This window comes from Camellia sinensis, chromosome 2, assembly GCF_055761805.1.
Source record: "Camellia sinensis isolate YWXY chromosome 2, ASM5576180v1, whole genome shotgun sequence".
In the NCBI taxonomy this organism is placed as follows: domain Eukaryota; kingdom Viridiplantae; phylum Streptophyta; class Magnoliopsida; order Ericales; family Theaceae; genus Camellia; species Camellia sinensis.
Window position 1 is genome coordinate 213,442,217 of NC_138962.1, and position 22,620 is coordinate 213,464,836.

At 43.9% G+C, this 22,620-nt stretch overlaps 1 protein-coding gene across 1 annotated transcript in view; it reads right to left on the reverse strand.

The window, feature by feature from the left end:
• Window positions 1-803: 803 nt before the first annotated feature.
• Window positions 804-22,620, reverse strand: part of LOC145819413 (uncharacterized) — a 43,657-nt gene continuing 21,840 nt past the window's right edge. The window contains exons 3-9 of the mRNA XM_082913406.1: window positions 3,332-4,339; window positions 2,437-3,075; window positions 2,247-2,328; window positions 1,908-2,159; window positions 1,597-1,865; window positions 1,160-1,476; window positions 804-939 (exon numbers count right to left, since the gene is read on the reverse strand). Of these exons, the coding sequence (XP_082769532.1) occupies window positions 804-939; window positions 1,160-1,476; window positions 1,597-1,865; window positions 1,908-2,159; window positions 2,247-2,328; window positions 2,437-3,075; window positions 3,332-4,339 (2,703 nt within the window). The remainder of the gene's footprint in view (window positions 940-1,159; window positions 1,477-1,596; window positions 1,866-1,907; window positions 2,160-2,246; window positions 2,329-2,436; window positions 3,076-3,331; window positions 4,340-22,620) is intronic.

The following is a 22,620-nucleotide window of genomic DNA, read 5'->3' on the forward strand; positions in this document are numbered from 1 at the left end:
TCTCCAACACTTCTGGTGGTACTACTTGGGAAGGGTCTTGTACACACTTCCGCAATAAGGATACATGGAACACATTGTGAATCATAGATAAAGTAGGTGGTAGAGCTAATTTGTAAGCCACATTACCAATCCTCTCAGTGATCTCATATGGTCCCACAAATCTAGGTGCCAACTTTCCCTTCTTTCCGAACCGCATGATACCTTTCATCGGCGAACCTTCAAAAACACAAAATCTCCAACATTCAACTCAACCCCCTTACGTTTTCTATCTGCGTAACTCTTCTGACGACTCTGTGCAGTCTTAATACGTTCCCGAATAATATTTACCTTCTCCGTAGTCTCCCTCACCAACTCTGGCCCTAACAATGGCGCATCTCCTACCTCCATCCAACAAGCAGGTGATCGACATGGCCTCCCATACAAAGCCTCAAAAGGTGCCATCCCGATACTGGAGTGATAGCTATTATTATAAGCAAACTCCACCAATGGCAAGTGTTCTTCCCAACTACCACCAAGATCGAGGACACAAGCTCTCAACATATCCTCTAAGATCTGATTTACCCGCTCAGTTTGCCCATCTGTCTGGGGATGATAAGCCGTGCTCAAGTCTAACCTGGCACCCAAAGCATGCTGAAAACTCTCCCAAAACTCTTCCACAAACAACGGGTCACGATCCGAAACTATAGAAACGGGTGCGCCATGAAGTCGCACCACCTCCCGAATATATAACCTAGCTAGTTTAGCCGCAGTTCGGTGAACACTGATAGGAATAAAATGAGCAGACTTTGTGAGTCGATCCACGATCACCCAAATAGATTCATTGCCTCGCTTAGACCGCGGCAATCCATCCACGAAATCCATAGAGATGCACTCCCACTTCCAAGTAGGGATCTCAAGAGGCTGCAACAGTCCAAACGGTCGTTGATGTTCTGCCTTAACCTGTTGGCACACATAACATCGAGAAACATACTCTCCTATGTCCTTCTTCATACCTTCCCACCAAAACGTTCTCTTCAGGTCATGATACATCTTAGTCCCACCAGGGTGAATGGTATATCGGGACCTATGGGCATCATCCATAATCTCTTTCCTCAATTCAACAATATTAGGTACACACAACTTGCCCTTGAATCGCAACCCCCCATCTGAGTCCACAGACCAATCAGTAGGGCAATCATCGATCAAATCCACTACAAGGTCATCGAGCTTGCTGACGAGAAACCCATCTAAATTCTGCAACTGACGAGCTTTACCCAGTAACGTTGGCTGCACGGTCAAACTACCAATGTATGCCCTCTCAACACTCTCTATAGGTTGAATGTCATGCATCGAAATTAACTCCAAGGACTTCCATTCTTGAATCATCAAAGAAGCCATAATCTCATGTTGTCGACTAAGTGCATCAGCGACTACATTTCCTTTCCCTGGGTGGTAAAGGATCTCGAAATCATAACTACTGATAAATTCAACCCATCTCTGTTGCCTCATGTTCAACTCTTTTTGAGAAAAGAGGTATTTTAGGCTCTTGTGATCTGTGTACAACTCAAAGTGCTCCCCAAACAAGTAGTGTCGCCACACTTTCAATGCAAAAACAACCGCTGCCAACTCTAAGTCATGAGTAGGGTATCGTCTCTCATGAGGTTTTAGCGGTCGAGAAGCATAAGATACAACTTTCTGATGCTGCATCAATACACATCCCAACCCAGTTCCACTCGCATCAGTAAACACTACTAACTTTTCCCCTTGTACCGGTATAGTTAGCACCGGTGCTGTAGTCAACCGCTGCTTTAACTCCTGGAAAGCTTTCTCACAATCATCTGTCCATATGAACTTCACATTCTTGCGGGTCAACTTGGTCATGGGTGCTGCAATAGTGGAAAACTTCTCTATAAATCTTCTGTAATAACCTGCTAGTCCTAAAAAACTTCTCACCTCTGTAGGGTTCGTGGGCTGCTTCCATTCTTTGACCGCAACAACTTTTTCAGGATCTACCGCTATCCCCTGATTGGACACAACATGTCCCAAAAATCGAACTTCTTTCTCCCAAAAGTGACACTTACTGAACTTAGCATATAACTGATGCTCCCTCAAAGTTTGCAACACGACCTTCAAGTGCTCTCTATGTTCCTCCTCATTCTTAGAATACACTAGGATATCATCTATAAAGATAATCACAAACTTATCTAGATACGGTTGAAAAATTCTGTTCATCAAATCCATGAAATAGGCAGGAGCATTGGTCAAACCAAAAGGCATCACAGGAAATTCGTATAACCCATACCGGGTCCGAAAAGCAGTAAGCGGTATACTTTCCTCTGACACACCCATCTGATGGTAACCCGTTCTGAGGTCAAACTGAGAAAAAATGGCTGCCCCCTTCAACTGATCAAACAAATCATCAATTCTAGGTAGTGGATACTTGTTCTTGATAGTCACCTTGTTCAGCTCTCTATAATCTATGCACATACGGAGAGTGCCATATTTCTTGGAGACAAAGATCGCGGGTGCTCCCCACGGGGAGTTACTTGAACGAATGAACCCTTTCTGAAGCATCTCTTCCAGCTGCTTCTTCATCTCCACAAGCTCTTTAGGCGCCATTCTGTATGCCGCCTTAGAAATTGGTGCAGTTCCTGGCACTAGGTCAATGCGAAATTCTACTACCCGTCGAGGAGGAGGTCCAGGTATCTCCTGAAATACATCTTCAAACTCACGCACCACATCTACTTCACTAATATCCTGCTTAGGAATTTCTACCGAGCATAGAAAACTCGTCATCACCGACTTTTCTCCATCGCTAGAAGTGTGGGTAAGCCGTGGCATTCCGGGAATATCTATATTTACAGTCCTTCCAGCACAATCTAGAGTTACAAAGTATTTTCGCAGCCAATCCATACCCAAAATAATTGTGAACCCTTCAAACCCTAACACAATTAGGTCTGCAAGCAAGGCTCTACCCGCAAAATCAATCTCAAAATCTTTACACAACTCATAAAGAGTAACTGCCCCTCCTAAAGGGGTCTCAACGCGAATAGGTCTAGACAAGGAGGTAGTTACAATATGTTCTCTTTCTACAAACTGTCTAGATATAAAAGAATGAGAGGCACCCGTATCAAAAAGAACTCTAATGGGTTCTTGAAAGAGATTAAAAGTACCTTGCACTTTGTCAGTTCCTGGCATAACTGCAAATGCCTTGGCTGGAGCTGCTTGACCCTGTCGCGCCTGCTGTCTCTGAGGGCAATTCTTGATTACATGTCCTAACTGCTGACACCCAAAACACTTCCTATTGATCGGTTGAGGTGCTACTGGTCTGATAGGTGGGGGTCCCTCCAACTGAGGTACGGGAGGACGATAACCCAACTGTAACACTTGTTGCCGCTGTCCTTGATAACCCTGGGGGCGCGGACCACCCTGTCTCTGATAATAATGCCCCTTGTGGCTGGAAATTTCCTTGGGGCCGAAAATTACCCTGAGGTCTGAAATTTCCCTGACTACCTTGCTGCTGTGGCCTCTGAAACTGCTGACCCCTATGTCTTTGATCATAGGGTCTGTATCTGTTCCCATCCCGCTGCTGGAAGTGACTCCCTCTAGAAGTTTCTCCGACCTTGGCCTTCCCTTCTTTAAACTGCTTCTCTTTTTCCTCATACTTTAGTGCCAAGTCAAGAACCCTGTCAAACGGTTCAGCATCAAAGGGAATAAGGGACTTAGACAGGTAATGACTCAATCCCTTAATAAACTTCTCATTCTTCTTCTCCTGCGTATCGACCAAGTAAGGGGCATAACGGGACAACTCATTAAACTTGGTGACATACTCGATCACTGTTCTACCCCCTTGAGTCAATTTCGAAAATTCATCACTCAGTTGAGACCGAATAGCAGCAGGAACAAACTTCCGGTCAAAACGAATCTTGAAATCTGCCCAAGTCAAAGTCGTCAAGTCTACACCCTCCTTCCACGAGTTCCACCAAAATAGGGCTGCTCCCTCAAGCTGATGTGTCGCTAGCTCCTGTTTTTGGACCTCGGTGAGCTGCATACGACCAAACACCATCTCACATCTCTGAACCCAAGCGTCAGCTGCAATAGGTCCTCCATCTCCAGAGAATTTTTGGCCTCCCAAAGAACCAAAGTCTTTGTTTCTCTTCGCAAAGGGATCTCCCTGCTGGCCTTGATTATTGTTCTGCACAACCTGAAGTAATTGAGCCATCATTTCTCCCACATTAACCTGCACCGTATTGGTTGCCTCGGTAGCAGTCGCCGTTGCCGCTGCCACTGCGTTAGCAGCTGTTCCTTCCCCTATGCCATTGGATTCAGCGCTTCTCAAATTATACCTTCCAGCCATCACCTTCAAGTTAACACACAAAAAGAATTCGTTCATGAACACTTAGAATAAATTCAACCACCAACCTAAACCAGCTAACCCGTGTTTCCACAATCCGAGGATCACCTAAACTCTCACAAGTCTAGGGTAACCTAGAGCTCTGATACCAAACTGTCACGCCCCAAAATTCGGACAATGAAATATTATATTAGGACTAACCCCAATCAATATTCCATCATCCAAATCCTAAGGGTGAAACACAAAAACTAAATGCAAACCAAACCATTCACCATAAATTCATAACTAACCAATACCTCAACATCAAGGTAACAATAAATAGTCAAAACGATCTTAAATAAAGTACGGTTACAAACCATGCAAAATTATTTCAATACTAAAGTCATAAAATAAATAAATACATAAACTATTACAACCTTAAGCTCAAGAAAACAAAAGAAATCTAAGAGATATGCCCAACAACTATAGTTACTTCTCGTCACCATCGTAGTCTTAACTAATCCTGCAAAGGAAGCTCAGCTGCGCTCAACAGAACGCACCCGAGTTGTCAAGAGACAAAACGGGGTCAGTATACAGGTATACTGGTATGAGTACAAGAATTTACACCCACGTGTCCACCAGACACAAACAAAAATACATTAAATTCTTATTACAGGACAAGACAAGTAGTTCCAACCGCACCGAGACGAATGGGTAGTTTCTCGAGACAGGGTGGCATTTAGTTTCTTGTCCGTACACAACGAAATATAAATGTATTATAATATAAACAAAATAGAAGTAGAAATATGGTGGGTCAGCCCTGCATAAAAAGTTAGTAAGACCCACCATCCTGCAAAACAAATAAAGTTAGTATAATTTAATCTTAAGTAACTTGTTGAAACAAATATAGAGTTCCACCGTTTCATACTTAAATAATTCGAATTGATCAAAACTCAAAGAACGAGAGTTGTACAGAATCAAATTTCCTATAAGACAACGCGAACGAATTTAACAGAAACTGAACAGGTTAAGAGAAAAACTTGATATAAAAATCTAGACAGAATTCAATCGAAAAATCTGAAGCTGAAAACGAACCAAAACTGCCCTAAGATGATTTTTTTCGAAAAATTTCAAAACACGAAAAGTGTGCAGAATGATGTTTTACTTCAGTTTACGCGAAACCAATAAAAATGAGCTCGTTTCATGGGTTAAAACAGCCTATAAAATCTGCATTACCAAAATGAATCAAACCGACAATAACCAAGGTCATCCGATTATAAGTTCTAATCGATCTTTTAAATAAAAAGTTACAACACAAAAGTTGTCCAAAACCACGTATACATGCCTCTCCTCAAATTTCATAATTTATTGAGGTCGATTACTATTTTTCAAGATGTACAAATCAATAAACTCATAATTAAATTTTTGTACCTTAACTCCACCACGTCGGCCCTCCCCTTCCGGCCTACACATATATCCCATGTGCCTCCCGTATATCTAACACCGCTCCGAAGCCAAACTTGCACGGGGATATCGTCCCGAGTTTGACTCACACTCCCCGGATGGTTAGCATATACGTACGCGCGTAAATCAAAGCACTCGTCTACTCATGAGAACGAGGCAACAATATAAATAACATCTCATCAACATCATGAGACAAATATAACAATGCCGGGCATAAGGCATTAAACAACTCTCATAATCCTCACTTTTTTATACACTCTTTCTCCCCATCACTCAAATAAAATAACAATTCATGGAGTCATGGTGGAGTATAAGGAATTTATCTATAGGTTCATAATTAATTTTAATTTCATAAGACCATGAGTGTAATTACAACCATAAAATAAATCCATATAAAAATCATAAACATGGCATACACAACTAATCCAAATAAGTAAAATCAATCCTTCATTTACACGCAAATATAAAATCAATCCAACATCAAATAAAAATAAATAAATAAAAACAACGAATCAATCCATCCTCTAACCAATATCTATGGATTCTAGGTTTATTTTAATTTTATATAATCATGAGTGTGATTACAATCATAAAATCAATCCATATAAAAAAAATCCTAAATCTTGCATATACAATTAATCAAAATAATTAAAATCATTCAATCATTTAAAAACCCTAAACCTTATAGAAACAACTAATCAAAATAATCAAAATTAATCAATCATCTATAAACCCTAAACCTTGCATACATAACTACACAAAATAATTAAAATTAATCAATCATCTAAAAAAAAAACTAAACTTAACCTACACAACTAATCAAAATAATTAAAATCAATCTATCATCTTTATGTAAATATAAAATCGAATTAATATTAAATAAATAAATAAAAACAAAGAATTAAATATAAATCAAGAGAAGTGGATTTTGTACTCACCATATTATTTTGAAGATCAAAGAAATATTTAGAGAACTAAAAGAGCCACCAAAACAAAACCCTAATCCTTTTTATTTTTTTCCTCTCTTCCTCTCTCTTTCCCGTCTCTCACCCTCGGCTTCCGTGCTTGGCTTATGTGATTAAGCCCTCAGATGATAAAGCTCGCACACTCTCTCTCTCTCTCTCTCTCTCTCTCTCTCTCTTCGTGGCTGCCTTCACCTTGCAACTTCACTTTTCTTTTCTTTGATTTCCTTATCCATAATCTAACCTAATTCACTTTATAATATTATACTAAAACCTAACCCTATTAGAACTTAATCAATTATTATAATATATTATATTATATAATACAACATAATTATAATATATATAAATATAAATATAAGATAAAGTATATATATATATATATATATACCTATATATATAACACCTCCTTTTTTTTTAACAAATACAAATATAAATATATAAATATTTAGATTAAATATATATAATTAAATAACAAATTAAATTAATTAATCACCACCTTAAATTCATTAAATATCACATTAAATATTCATGTGACCACACAATTAATAAAGCCAAAAATAAAATAAGATAATAATAATCATAATAATAAATAAATGACTTAAGAAAATTAGGATCGCTACATTCCCTGACTATAGGAACACAATTCACATCAATTTTAACACTATCATCAGTAGACGCAGTCAGCACAGAACACAGATACCCTTTACACCCCTTCCTAATTAATTTAACAGCTTTCACTGACGAAATCAAATACGGAGGAGGTACTACTCCACTCCCATTAAACACAAATTCAGGCAAACCAGGTGGACAGAAAACAACTTGCTTGGTCACACAGTCAATTGTGGCATGATATTTTTGTAACCAATCCATCCCCAATATTACGTCAAAATGATCAATGTTCAATGGCAGTAAATCAATAAACAGATGCATATCCCCAACAAGGATTTCACATGCGGGGTACATATAAGCACATGTCATGGACCCTCCTACGGGTGATGATACGGCTAGCAGATAGTTCATAGGTTCTAAGGGTCTATTCAATTTCCGGGAGAAAGCATACGATACATAAGAATGTGTAGACCCCGAATCAATCAATGCATATGCATTTTGTGTACAAATAGAGAGAATACCTGACACAACGGTCTCAGTATTTTGCACGTCTCCCGGTACTAGGGCGAACACTCGGCCCTGCTTCATGGGCTCTTTCCCGGTAGCTCTGGGGTTAGGCTTTGGTGCTACAGTTGACGCTGCTGCGCTTGGTGCAGCTTTACTACTGGCTTGTGGAGCAGAGGGGCAGTCTTTAACCATGTGGCCCACCTTGCCACACCTGTAACAGGCTCCAGATATTCTGTAGCAGACCCCCTTGTGCTTCTTGCCACACTCAGGACAGGGTGGTATGAACCCACTCCCTTGGCTGGGGCTAGTTGTCGACCCCGTATTCTGTTTCTTGTTGGCTGGGTTGTGCTTGCCTTTCTTGAATTTGAAACCCTGCCTTTTACCATGCCATTCGGTTGTTGGTGTTTCAGATTGTTTCACTGCTGCAATGTTCGACTCGGCCATCAGTGCCCTATAGCGATCTCGGGTTTACCCTTGTTGTATAGTGATCCGGACATGTGTCCGTGGATGTTGGTAGTTGTTTATTATCTTGTTTGCATCCTTTCTTACTTTGTATTTGAGTTATAGAATGTGTTGAGCGGGTTTGTTACAGGTTGGTTGAGTTTAGAAATCAAAACTAGTTGCCCAGATTTTTTGGCCTGTACGCTCGAGCGTAGGTGTTGGCGCTCGAGCGTAGATTACATCCATCCAGTATCTTGTTGTGCAGTGTTGTGAGCTCGAGCATAGGGTTGGGAGCTCGAGCGTAGGTCTGGTTCTGCAAAAGTGCTGAGCGAGTGCATTCTGCGCTCGAGCGGGAGGTTGGCCGCTCGAGCGTACGTCTGTGAGTGGCCGCTCGAGCGGGGTGTTTTACGCTCGAGCGGAGACCTGGGTTAAAGTTCCGAAATTGTGACTTTTCAAATCACTTTTCACTTTCTCTTCTCTCTCTTACTTTTCCAAAAAGCCATTTTCAGAGCTTCTCACTCTAAATCGGCCCTTCTCTCTTAGTTTTGATCTAGTAAGGATCGTTTACTCACCTTTTGCCTTCACAAAAGTTGTGTTGATCGTCGAGAGCTTCCTTTTGATCTGAAAATTTTGAGGTTTGGAGCATTTTGGTTTTGGTCTTCATCTCCTTTGGGACTCCGAATTTGAGGTAGGGATAACCTACTCCTCTCTATGGGTTTTGTCTTTAAATTTTGGTATTTTGAGATGTTGGGCTTGGTTTGGTAATCTTGTAAAGGTTTGGGGCTTTTGTGTAATTTTTACAAAGGTTGGGGTTTTATTCATAATAAACCTAGATGCATGTTTGGCATAGAAAAATGGAATGATTGTTGAATCATTGATGAAAATGGGACCTAAGGGTTGAAATGTTAATTATGGGAATTGACCTAATTACATTGTTTAATTAATTGGGATAATTAATTGGTGAGAAAAGAGGAAATGAAATGTTGATTGAATATCCATTTGTGCATTTATTTTCTGTTTTAGAAATAACTGCTTTGGGCTATCGGTGGAGGATAGTCGAGATTGTTGTAGACAATGCATGATGATTAGGTAAACGGAAACTAATCAATGGAATGTGTCATGGAACTTGACGGTTGATAGAATACATTAATTGTATGTATTGTGTGATTGTATATAGAACCAATGTGTTTATATACGTTATGTGTAGAGGAGGAGATAGGGGATGTACTCCGCGGTTTAGGGGAAGATAGGGGATGTACCTCTAAACCGGATAGGTATTGGGAGGAGATAGGGGATGAACTCCGTAGACAGAGCTCATATGCTTGTCTAGAGAAGTGAAGATAGAGCTCATATGCTTATCTTTGTGAAGTGTGGATACAGCTTGTATGCTTATCTGTGGATATTGTTGATATACATATCTGTTATGAAGTGTGGATACAGCTTGTATTCTTATCTGTGGATACTGTTGATATACATATCTGTTGAGAATGTGGATATAGCTTTTATGCTTATCTGAATGTGAGATATTGTTTTTATACATATCTGTGGAAATGATAATAGAGCTAGCATGCTTATTTGTTGAAAAAGGAAAAATGAAAAGTAATTGGGACTTGTAAGTCGTGACATAAATATGTAATTTATGTGATTGTATCAGTGTTGACCAACTATCAATTGCTAACGTTTTAGTCATTGTCCATGGTTGGTTTAGTGTATTTCTACTGGGCTGTGGCTCACCCTATATGGGAATATCATTTTCAGGTACAGGAAGCATGCCACCTCCAAGGACATAGCTGGGAGGCTTGTGGCGGGCATAGTTTTGTCGTTTTACTTTGATGTATTACATGTAATTTCAAGCCAAGGGCTTAATGTGTAAACGAGTTAGAACTCTTTGTTGTAACCAAGTGTTAACTTGGAAAGCTGTAAGCCCGTAGGGCATTTTGTTATGAGATTAAACATGTAATACTTATGTCTTGGAATTCTAATGAATGAAAGGAATGCGGATAGTTTAAATGTAAATTCATGTCTTATCTGATGGGTTTATTGTTATTATTTTGAGGGCGTTACAACTTGGTATCAGAGCGTACCGGGTTCGAATACTTTGGGTACGTGGGAAGTGATTAGTATCACAATGGGTTTGTCTCGCTTGATAGAGACTTAGATGTAGTATCATATGCTATGTGCTTAAATGCTAACATGCTTATGTGACTATGTGGGTATGGGATTTAATTTCTAGGATGTTGATTGGATCCTTGAGTTTCTGGGAGTCTTGTTGGAAAGGCACTTGATCAACGCTGTTTCTAACCGGAACTCTAGTAACGCCTCGGGACTATCATTATCCGGAAATGAAGTTCGTAAGTGCTTATGTGTTTATGTGCTTACGTGGAGTGAATTACAGTTGTCCATGCATTAGGACGTGAGTGTTTAGTTTCGACACATTTATGAATGTGCTAACGTTCTGTGTTGCCTTTATTAGGATGTCAGGACGAGGAAGAGGTGCTAGGCGTGGTAGACCTGCGAGGCAGGAAGCGCCGTTACCGGGTGAGATTCCGGCAGTGCAGGAGGGAGTTGGGCAGGCCAATGTGGCCGAGCCAGTAGGTCAACAGGCTATGGGTGCCTTGGCCAGAGAGATAGCAGGAGCTTTGGGTATTCTTAGAGCTGGGAATCAGGCAGCTGAGGCAGGGCCTTCCTTCTTGAAGAGGGAGTTCTTCCGGTGTAATCCGGATGAGTTTATCGGGGATCCTAAAGAGCCGCTTAAGGCGGATGAATGGCTCGAACAGACAACGAAGACGTTTGAGATGCTTGGCATCGAGGACGGAGCACTGAAAGTGACCTTGGCATCCTTCCAACTGAAGGGAGATGCGGGTCAATGGTGGAAGTACGAGAAAGCTCGTGTTGGTGGTACTTGGGAGGCGTTTGTGAATGCTTTTCAGGAGAGGTTTTTATCAGCAGCAGCTAGGGAGAAGCTGAGGGATCAGTTTAGCCGGCTTAATCAGCAGGGCTTGTCAGTGGCCGAGTTTGAGGCTACTTTTACCAGTCTGTCTAGGTTTGCACCTGAACTGGTGGCGTCTGAGGAACGCCGTTGCTATGAGTTTGAGCGGAAGTTGAGGCGGGGCCTCAAGTTGAGAATTGGTGGGTCTTATATTCGAGAGTATAGACACCTAGTGGATGCTGCAGCTCATATGGAGCTTATGATGCAGGAGGAGGATGAGAGTCAGAGAGGCTCCAAGAGGAGCCAGGATAGTCAGAGTGATGGCAGGAGGCAGAGGGGTTCTAACCCTCAGCAGTCGCAGGGTGGTGTTGCTAGATCGACCTTCCCTGTGCCAAGTGCAGGCTCCGGGAGAGGTGGTCAGGGGGATTTCACCTGTTACAAGTGTGGCCAGCTAGGTCACAAGGTATCTGTTTGCCCGCAGAAGGGTGGGGGTCAGAAAGCTGCTTCTTCTTCAGCTAGACCGCAGAGTCAGAGTTTGGGCAGGGGGCAGCTCTTGACTTGTTATCAGTGTGGACAACCTGGGCACATGAAGAGGTTTTGCCCACAGTTGAGTGCCACTTCGGGAGCGTCTGGTTCTAGGCAGACGCAGGGTTTTCAGCCAGCTCAGTCTGTGCAGGCCTCGAGGGCCAATCCGGGAGTTTCGTCATCCCAGTCTGTGCAGCAATCTTTTGCTCCGAGAGGTGAGCAGGTAGACCAGGGGCCTACGGGGTGCGTGTATGCTGTTACCGCGCAGGACTTAGTACCGGCTCCATCAGTAGTGAGAGGTACTTTTCTGTTTTGCAACTCAGTTGCTAATGTGTTGATAGACACGGGTGCATCTCATTCTTTTGTATCTGCTGCATTTGCATCTGTTTTGGAATTGGAGTTAGCACAGTTAGCATCTCCTATTTGTGTGGTATCGCCTTTGGGTGGTGAGTTAATTCTGAAACAAGGTGTTAGAGGATGTGATATAGAGGTCGCCGACTATAGGCTTCCTTTTCCGTTTGTTGTCATGCCCATGAAGGGTTTTGATGTTATTTTGGGTATGGACTGGTTATCGTCATACTGGGCTGTTATTGATTGCTACCGCCAGAGGGTTACATTATGTACCTTGAGCGGGGAGTGGTTCCATTTCTTGGGAGACCGGGTTGGTAGTGTTTTGCCACCGGGGTATGATTCGCGAGGGCGAAGTGAGCTTAGTAGTCTACTTGCCAGCTTTGGGAGTGGTGAAAGTGGTGAGACCCAGGTTGTATTGCCAAGGGTGGTTTGTGAGTATTCGGATGTCTTTCCCGAAGATCTTGTTAGTTTGCCACCTCACCGAGAGATAGAGTTCTCTATTGATTTAGTGCCTGGTACGGCGCCGATTTCTATGGCACCTTACCGTTTTGCTCCAGCAGAGTTGGTTGAGTTGAAAGTTCAGCTCCAGGAATTGCTAGATAAGGGCTTTGTTCGCCCTAGTGTTTCACCGTGGGGAGCACCGGCACTCTTTGTTAAAAAGAAAGATGGTGCCTTGAGATTGTGTATAGACTACCGGAAGTTGAATCGGGCTACGGTTAAGAATAAGTATCCTATGCCCCGTATAGATGATTTGTTTGACCAGTTGAAGGGTTCCCGTTGTTTCTCTAAGATAGACTTGAGATCGGGTTACCATCAGTTGAGGGTCAGGGAGGAAGATGTTCCTAAGACGGCATTCCGTACGCGGTATGGCCATTACGAGTTTCTGGTGATCCCATTCGGGCTTACCAATGCACCGGCAGTCTTTATGGACTTGATGAACCGGATTTTCCGGGAGTTCTTAGACCGATTTGTGGTTGTTTTCGTAGACGATATCCTTATCTATTCGTCTTCTGAGGAGGAGCACGAGGCACACTTGAGAGTGGTGCTTGAGTTACTTAGAGCCCATAGACTGTATGCCAAGTTTGGGAAGTGTGAGTTCTGGCTGAGGGAAGTCAAATTCTTAGGCCACGTGGTATCCGGGGAGGGGGTGTCTGTTGATACATCCAAGGTTGAGGCAGTGCAAGATTGGGCACAGCCTAAGAGTGTGTTTGAGATCCGCAGTTTTCTGGGATTGGCTGGGTATTACCGTCGGTTTGTGAAAGATTTCTCCAGGTTAGCGTCACCGTTGACTAGGCTGACTCAGAAAGGAGTCAAGTTTGTGTGGAGTGAGACTTGTGAAAAGTCGTTCCAAGAGTTGAAAGTTAGATTGACCACCGCTCCGGTGTTGATTATTCCGGAGAGAGGGTTGGGTTATGCGGTTTATTGTGATGCTTCACGAGAGGGTTTGGGTTGTGTGTTGATGCAAGAGGGAAAAGTGGTAGCTTATGGCTCACGTCAGTTGAAAATACACGAGAAGAATTACCCCACACACGACCTAGAGTTAGCAGCTGTGATCTTTGCCTTGAAAATCTGGAGGCACTACCTTTATGGTGAGAGGTTCGAGGTATTCTCGGATCATAAGAGTTTGAAGTATCTGTTTACACAGAGAGACTTGAATTTGAGGCAGAGGAGATGGATGGAGTTCATCGAGGATTATGATTTTGAGTTGCATTATCATCCGGGAAAGGCCAATGTTGTGGCCGATGCCCTTAGTAGGAAAACCATTAGTGATGTAGCTTGTATAGCCATCCGGGAATGGGAGATGTTGGGAGCACTTGGCGAGTTTGATTTGCTACTGGGCGAATCTGTTGAGGCTGCGGCCTTGTTTTCTGTCGTTGTGCAGCCTACACTTGTGATTAAAGTGTTAGAGGCACAGAGAGGTGACCTTGAGGTAGAATCCCTCCGAGAGAAGATCTTCAGTGGGAAAGTTGAGAAGGGTTTGACGGTGTATCCCGACCTGAGTGTGAGATACCGAGACCGTTTGTTTGTACCGGAGTCTTGCCGAAAGGAAGTACTCCGAGAGTTTCACCATTCGCGCCTTGCGGTGCATCCGGGAGGTACTAAGATGTATCAGGATTTGGGTCGCCAGTTTTGGTGGCGGGGTATGAAAAGAGATGTGGCTGTCTTCGTATCGAAGTGCCTTACTTGCCAGCAGGTGAAGGCCGAGCATCAGAGGCCAGCGGGTTTGTTGCAACCCTTGCCTATTGCCGAGTGGAAGTGGGAACATGTCACTATGGACTTCGTTGTAGGTCTTCCGAGGACTCAGCGGGGTAGTGATGCTATTTGGGTGGTTGTAGACCGGTTGACTAAGTCTGCGCACTTTATTCCTATGCGCGTGAGAGATTCGGTAGATCATCTTGCCGATGCGTATGTTCGGGACGTAGTGCGATTGCATGGGGTCCCAGTGACGATCGTCTCAGATAGAGATCCTCGTTTTACTGCTAGGTTGTGGCAGAGTTTGCAGAGTGCGTTGGGCACTAAGTTGACCTTTAGTACGGCTTATCATCCTCAGACTGACGGGCAGTCCGAGCGTACTATTCAGATCCTCGAGGATATGCTTCGGGGTTGTGTCCTGGATTTCAGTGGGACGTGGGAGAGGCACTTGCCATTGGTAGAGTTTGCCTACAACAACAGTTTTCAGTCTAGCATCGGTATGGCACCGTTTGAGGCCTTGTATGGCCGACCGTGTAGGTCTCCAGTTTGTTGGGCCGAGGTGGGTGATGCACCTTTGTTGGGTCCAGAGTTAGTTAGGGAGACGACGGAGAAAGTTGAGCTTATCCGTAAGAGGCTTGTTACAGCCCAGAGTCGACAAAAGAGTTATGCCGACCGTAGGAGGAGACCTTTGGCGTTTGAGGTAGGTGATCATGTCTTTCTGAAGATATCACCTAGACGAGGCCTGATGAGGTTTGGGAAGAGTGGGAAGTTATCCCCTCGGTTTATTGGTCCTTTTGAGATCCTTGAAAGGATAGGTGAGGTTGCTTATCGGTTAGCCTTACCGCCGCAGTTGTCCGGAGTGCATGACGTGTTTCATGTGAGTATGCTTCGGAAGTATGAGCCAGATCCATCACATGTGCTGGATTGGAGCGATTTAGAGGTAGATGAGGATGCCTCGTATGAGGAGAGACCGGTTCGGGTCTTGGATAGGCGGGATCAAGTCCTGCGTGGCAAGACCATTCCTTTGGTGAAAGTCTTGTGGAAACATCACGGAGTGGAAGAAGCCACTTGGGAACGTGAGTTAGGAGTCCGTGAGAAATATCCGGACTTGTTTATTGATATGTAATTTTGTATTTGAATTTTACATTTTGTTGAACTTAAGAGCTTTTATATATGTCTTAAGTTGTGAAACATTGAGAATGTTTTGATTATTGGTAGTATGTTTTGGAACTTGCCTCATATGGAAGTTGAATGTAACATTATATCTGTTGAATATATTGTTGAAATTGGAAGGATAGTGCATAATGTTGATGCATGTTGAAAGTACATATGTTGTTTACATATTGTGATATGTCTCTTGTTTAAGGGATGGGATGACCGGTAATGGGTCGAATTGTTGAATGTTAAAATGTAACATTGTTTAAAATGGAGGAGAACTTGTTTTTGAAAACTTGTGTTTAATTTCGGGGACGAAATTCTTTAAGGGGGGGAGGTTATAGCGATCTCGGGTTTACCCTTGTTGTATAGTGATCCGGACATGTGTCCGTGGATGTTGGTAGTTGTTTATTATCTTGTTTGCATCCTTTCTTACTTTGTATTTGAGTTATAGAATGTGTTGAGCGGGTTTGTTACAGGTTGGTTGAGTTTAGAAATCAAAACTAGTTGCCCAGATTTTTTGGCCTGTACGCTCGAGCGTAGGTGTTGGCGCTCGAGCGTAGATTACATCCATCCAGTATCTTGTTGTGCAGTGTTGTGAGCTCGAGCATAGGGTTGGGAGCTCGAGCGTAGGTCTGGTTCTGCAAAAGTGCTGAGCGAGTGCATTCTGCGCTCGAGCGGGAGGTTGGCCGCTCGAGCGTACGTCTGTGAGTGGCCGCTCGAGCGGGGTGTTTTACGCTCGAGCGGAGACCTGGGTTAAAGTTCCGAAATTGTGACTTTTCAAATCACTTTTCACTTTCTCTTCTCTCTCTTACTTTTCCAAAAAGCCATTTTCAGAGCTTCTCACTCTAAATCGGCCCTTCTCTCTTAGTTTTGATCTAGTAAGGATCGTTTACTCACCTTTTGCCTTCACAAAAGTTGTGTTGATCGTCGAGAGCTTCCTTTTGATCTGAAAATTTTGAGGTTTGGAGCATTTTGGTTTTGGTCTTCATCTCCTTTGGGACTCCGAATTTGAGGTAGGGATAACCTACTCCTCTCTATGGGTTTTGTCTTTAAATTTTGGTATTTTGAGATGTTGGGCTTGGTTTGGTAATCTTGTAAAGGTTTGGGGCTTTTGTGTAATTTTTACAAAGGTTGGGGTTTTATTCATAATAAACCTAGATGCATGTTTGGCATAGAAAAATGGAATGATTGTTGAATCATTGATGAAAATGGGACCTAAGGGTTGAAATGTTAATTATGGGAATTGACCTAATTACATTGTTTAATTAATTGGGATAATTAATTGGTGAGAAAAGAGGAAATGAAATGTTGATTGAATATCCATTTGTGCATTTATTTTCTGTTTTAGAAATAACTGCTTTGGGCTATCGGTGGAGGATAGTCGAGATTGTTGTAGACAATGCATGATGATTAGGTAAACGGAAACTAATCAATGGAATGTGTCATGGAACTTGACGGTTGATAGAATACATTAATTGTATGTATTGTGTGATTGTATATAGAACCAATGTGTTTATATACGTTATGTGTAGAGGAGGAGATAGGGGATGTACTCCGCGGTTTAGGGGAAGATAGGGGATGTACCTCTAAACCGGATAGGTATTGGGAGGAGATAGGGGATGAACTCCGTAGACAGAGCTCATATGCTTGTCTAGAGAAGTGAAGATAGAGCTCATATGCTTATCTTTGTGAAGTGTGGATACAGCTTGTATGCTTATCTGTGGATATTGTTGATATACATATCTGTTGTGAAGTGTGGATACAGCTTGTATGCTTATCTGTGGATACTGTTGATATACATATCTGTTGAGAATGTGGATATAGCTTTTATGCTTATCTGAATGTGAGATATTGTTTTTATACATATCTGTGGAAATGATAATAGAGCTAGCATGCTTATTTGTTGAAAAAGGAAAAATGAAAAGTAATTGGGACTTGTAAGTCGTGACATAAATATGTAATTTATGTGATTGTATCAGTGTTGACCAACTATCAATTGCTAACGTTTTAGTCATTGTCCATGGTTGGTTTAGTGTATTTCTACTGGGCTGTGGCTCACCCTATATGGGAATATCATTTTCAGGTACAGGAAGCATGCCACCTCCAAGGACATAGCTGGGAGGCTTGTGGCGGGCATAGTTTTGTCGTTTTACTTTGATGTATTACATGTAATTTCAAGCCAAGGGCTTAATGTGTAAACGAGTTAGAACTCTTTGTTGTAACCAAGTGTTAACTTGGAAAGCTGTAAGCCCGTAGGGCATTTTGTTATGAGATTAAACATGTAATACTTATGTCTTGGAATTCTAATGAATGAAAGGAATGCGGATAGTTTAAATGTAAATTCATGTCTTATCTGATGGGTTTATTGTTATTATTTTGAGGGCGTTACAACTTGGTATCAGAGCGTACCGGGTTCGAATACTTTGGGTACGTGGGAAGTGATTAGTATCACAATGGGTTTGTCTCGCTTGATAGAGACTTAGATGTAGTATCATATGCTATGTGCTTAAATGCTAACATGCTTATGTGACTATGTGGGTATGGGATTTAATTTCTAGGATGTTGATTGGATCCTTGAGTTTCTGGGAGTCTTGTTGGAAAGGCACTTGATCAACGCTGTTTCTAACCGGAACTCTAGTAACGCCTCGGGACTATCATTATCCGGAAATGAAGTTCGTAAGTGCTTATGTGTTTATGTGCTTACGTGGAGTGAATTACAGTTGTCCATGCATTAGGACGTGAGTGTTTAGTTTCGACACATTTATGAATGTGCTAACGTTCTGTGTTGCCTTTATTAGGATGTCAGGACGAGGAAGAGGTGCTAGGCGTGGTAGACCTGCGAGGCAGGAAGCGCCGTTACCGGGTGAGATTCCGGCAGTGCAGGAGGGAGTTGGGCAGGCCAATGTGGCCGAGCCAGTAGGTCAACAGGCTATGGGTGCCTTGGCCAGAGAGATAGCAGGAGCTTTGGGTATTCTTAGAGCTGGGAATCAGGCAGCTGAGGCAGGGCCTTCCTTCTTGAAGAGGGAGTTCTTCCGGTGTAATCCGGATGAGTTTATCGGGGATCCTAAAGAGCCGCTTAAGGCGGATGAATGGCTCGAACAGACAACGAAGACGTTTGAGATGCTTGGCATCGAGGACGGAGCACTGAAAGTGACCTTGGCATCCTTCCAACTGAAGGGAGATGCGGGTCAATGGTGGAAGTACGAGAAAGCTCGTGTTGGTGGTACTTGGGAGGCGTTTGTGAATGCTTTTCAGGAGAGGTTTTTATCAGCAGCAGCTAGGGAGAAGCTGAGGGATCAGTTTAGCCGGCTTAATCAGCAGGGCTTGTCAGTGGCCGAGTTTGAGGCTACTTTTACCAGTCTGTCTAGGTTTGCACCTGAACTGGTGGCGTCTGAGGAACGCCGTTGCTATGAGTTTGAGCGGAAGTTGAGGCGGGGCCTCAAGTTGAGAATTGGTGGGTCTTATATTCGAGAGTATAGACACCTAGTGGATGCTGCAGCTCATATGGAGCTTATGATGCAGGAGGAGGATGAGAGTCAGAGAGGCTCCAAGAGGAGCCAGGATAGTCAGAGTGATGGCAGGAGGCAGAGGGGTTCTAACCCTCAGCAGTCGCAGGGTGGTGTTGCTAGATCGACCTTCCCTGTGCCAAGTGCAGGCTCCGGGAGAGGTGGTCAGGGGGATTTCACCTGTTACAAGTGTGGCCAGCTAGGTCACAAGGTATCTGTTTGCCCGCAGAAGGGTGGGGGTCAGAAAGCTGCTTCTTCTTCAGCTAGACCGCAGAGTCAGAGTTTGGGCAGGGGGCAGCTCTTGACTTGTTATCAGTGTGGACAACCTGGGCACATGAAGAGGTTTTGCCCACAGTTGAGTGCCACTTCGGGAGCGTCTGGTTCTAGGCAGACGCAGGGTTTTCAGCCAGCTCAGTCTGTGCAGGCCTCGAGGGCCAATCCGGGAGTTTCGTCATCCCAGTCTGTGCAGCAATCTTTTGCTCCGAGAGGTGAGCAGGTAGACCAGGGGCCTACGGGGCGCGTGTATGCTGTTACCGCGCAGGACTTAGTACCGGCTCCATCAGTAGTGAGAGGTACTTTTCTGTTTTGCAACTCAGTTGCTAATGTGTTGATAGACACGGGTGCATCTCATTCTTTTGTATCTGCTGCATTTGCATCTGTTTTGGAATTGGAGTTAGCACAGTTAGCATCTCCTATTTGTGTGGTATCGCCTTTGGGTGGTGAGTTAATTCTGAAACAGGGTGTTAGAGGATGTGATATAGAGGTCGCCGACTATAGGCTTCCTTTTCCGTTTGTTGTCATGCCCATGAAGGGTTTTGATGTTATTTTGGGTATGGACTGGTTATCGTCATACCGGGCTGTTATTGATTGCTACCGCCAGAGGGTTACATTATGTACCTTGAGCGGGGAGTGGTTCCATTTCTTGGGAGACCGGGTTGGTAGTGTTTTGCCACCGGGGTATGATTCGCGAGGGCGAAGTGAGCTTAGTAGTCTACTTGCCAGCTTTGGGAGTGGTGAAAGTGGTGAGACCCAGGTTGTATTGCCAAGGGTGGTTTGTGAGTATTCGGATGTCTTTCCCGAAGATCTTGTTAGTTTGCCACCTCACCGAGAGATAGAGTTCTCTATTGATTTAGTGCCTGGTACGGCGCCGATTTCTATGGCACCTTACCGTTTTGCTCCAGCAGAGTTGGTTGAGTTGAAAGTTCAGCTCCAGGAATTGCTAGATAAGGGCTTTGTTCGCCCTAGTGTTTCACCGTGGGGAGCACCGGCACTCTTTGTTAAAAAGAAAGATGGTGCCTTGAGATTGTGTATAGACTACCGGAAGTTGAATCGGGCTACGGTTAAGAATAAGTATCCTATGCCCCGTATAGATGATTTGTTTGACCAGTTGAAGGGTTCCCGTTGTTTCTCTAAGATAGACTTGAGATCGGGTTACCATCAGTTGAGGGTCAGGGAGGAAGATGTTCCTAAGACGGCATTCCGTACGCGGTATGGCCATTACGAGTTTCTGGTGATCCCATTCGGGCTTACCAATGCACCGGCAGTCTTTATGGACTTGATGAACCGGATTTTCCGGGAGTTCTTAGACCGATTTGTGGTTGTTTTCGTAGACGATATCCTTATCTATTCGTCTTCTGAGGAGGAGCACGAGGCACACTTGAGAGTGGTGCTTGAGTTACTTAGAGCCCATAGACTGTATGCCAAGTTTGGGAAGTGTGAGTTCTGGCTGAGGGAAGTCAAATTCTTAGGCCACGTGGTATCCGGGGAGGGGGTGTCTGTTGATACATCCAAGGTTGAGGCAGTGCAAGATTGGGCACAGCCTAAGAGTGTGTTTGAGATCCGCAGTTTTCTGGGATTGGCTGGGTATTACCGTCGGTTTGTGAAAGATTTCTCCAGGTTAGCGTCACCGTTGACTAGGCTGACTCAGAAAGGAGTCAAGTTTGTGTGGAGTGAGACTTGTGAAAAGTCGTTCCAAGAGTTGAAAGTTAGATTGACCACCGCTCCGGTGTTGATTATTCCGGAGAGAGGGTTGGGTTATGCGGTTTATTGTGATGCTTCACGAGAGGGTTTGGGTTGTGTGTTGATGCAAGAGGGAAAAGTGGTAGCTTATGGCTCACGTCAGTTGAAAATACACGAGAAGAATTACCCCACACACGACCTAGAGTTAGCAGCTGTGATCTTTGCCTTGAAAATCTGGAGGCACTACCTTTATGGTGAGAGGTTCGAGGTATTCTCGGATCATAAGAGTTTGAAGTATCTGTTTACACAGAGAGACTTGAATTTGAGGCAGAGGAGATGGATGGAGTTCATCGAGGATTATGATTTTGAGTTGCATTATCATCCGGGAAAGGCCAATGTTGTGGCCGATGCCCTTAGTAGGAAAACCATTAGTGATGTAGCTTGTATAGCCATCCGGGAATGGGAGATGTTGGGAGCACTTGGCGAGTTTGATTTGCTACTGGGCGAATCTGTTGAGGCTGCGGCCTTGTTTTCTGTCGTTGTGCAGCCTACACTTGTGATTAAAGTGTTAGAGGCACAGAGAGGTGACCTTGAGGTAGAATCCCTCCGAGAGAAGATCTTCAGTGGGAAAGTTGAGAAGGGTTTGACGGTGTATCCCGACCTGAGTGTGAGATACCGAGACCGTTTGTTTGTACCGGAGTCTTGCCGAAAGGAAGTACTCCGAGAGTTTCACCATTCGCGCCTTGCGGTGCATCCGGGAGGTACTAAGATGTATCAGGATTTGGGTCGCCAGTTTTGGTGGCGGGGTATGAAAAGAGATGTGGCTGTCTTCGTATCGAAGTGCCTTACTTGCCAGCAGGTGAAGGCCGAGCATCAGAGGCCAGCGGGTTTGTTGCAACCCTTGCCTATTGCCGAGTGGAAGTGGGAACATGTCACTATGGACTTCGTTGTAGGTCTTCCGAGGACTCAGCGGGGTAGTGATGCTATTTGGGTGGTTGTAGACCGGTTGACTAAGTCTGCGCACTTTATTCCTATGCGCGTGAGAGATTCGGTAGATCATCTTGCCGATGCGTATGTTCGGGACGTAGTGCGATTGCATGGGGTCCCAGTGACGATCGTCTCAGATAGAGATCCTCGTTTTACTGCTAGGTTGTGGCAGAGTTTGCAGAGTGCGTTGGGCACTAAGTTGACCTTTAGTACGGCTTATCATCCTCAGACTGACGGGCAGTCCGAGCGTACTATTCAGATCCTCGAGGATATGCTTCGGGGTTGTGTCCTGGATTTCAGTGGGACGTGGGAGAGGCACTTGCCATTGGTAGAGTTTGCCTACAACAACAGTTTTCAGTCTAGCATCGGTATGGCACCGTTTGAGGCCTTGTATGGCCGACCGTGTAGGTCTCCAGTTTGTTGGGCCGAGGTGGGTGATGCACCTTTGTTGGGTCCAGAGTTAGTTAGGGAGACGACGGAGAAAGTTGAGCTTATCCGTAAGAGGCTTGTTACAGCCCAGAGTCGACAAAAGAGTTATGCCGACCGTAGGAGGAGACCTTTGGCGTTTGAGGTAGGTGATCATGTCTTTCTGAAGATATCACCTAGACGAGGCCTGATGAGGTTTGGGAAGAGTGGGAAGTTATCCCCTCGGTTTATTGGTCCTTTTGAGATCCTTGAAAGGATAGGTGAGGTTGCTTATCGGTTAGCCTTACC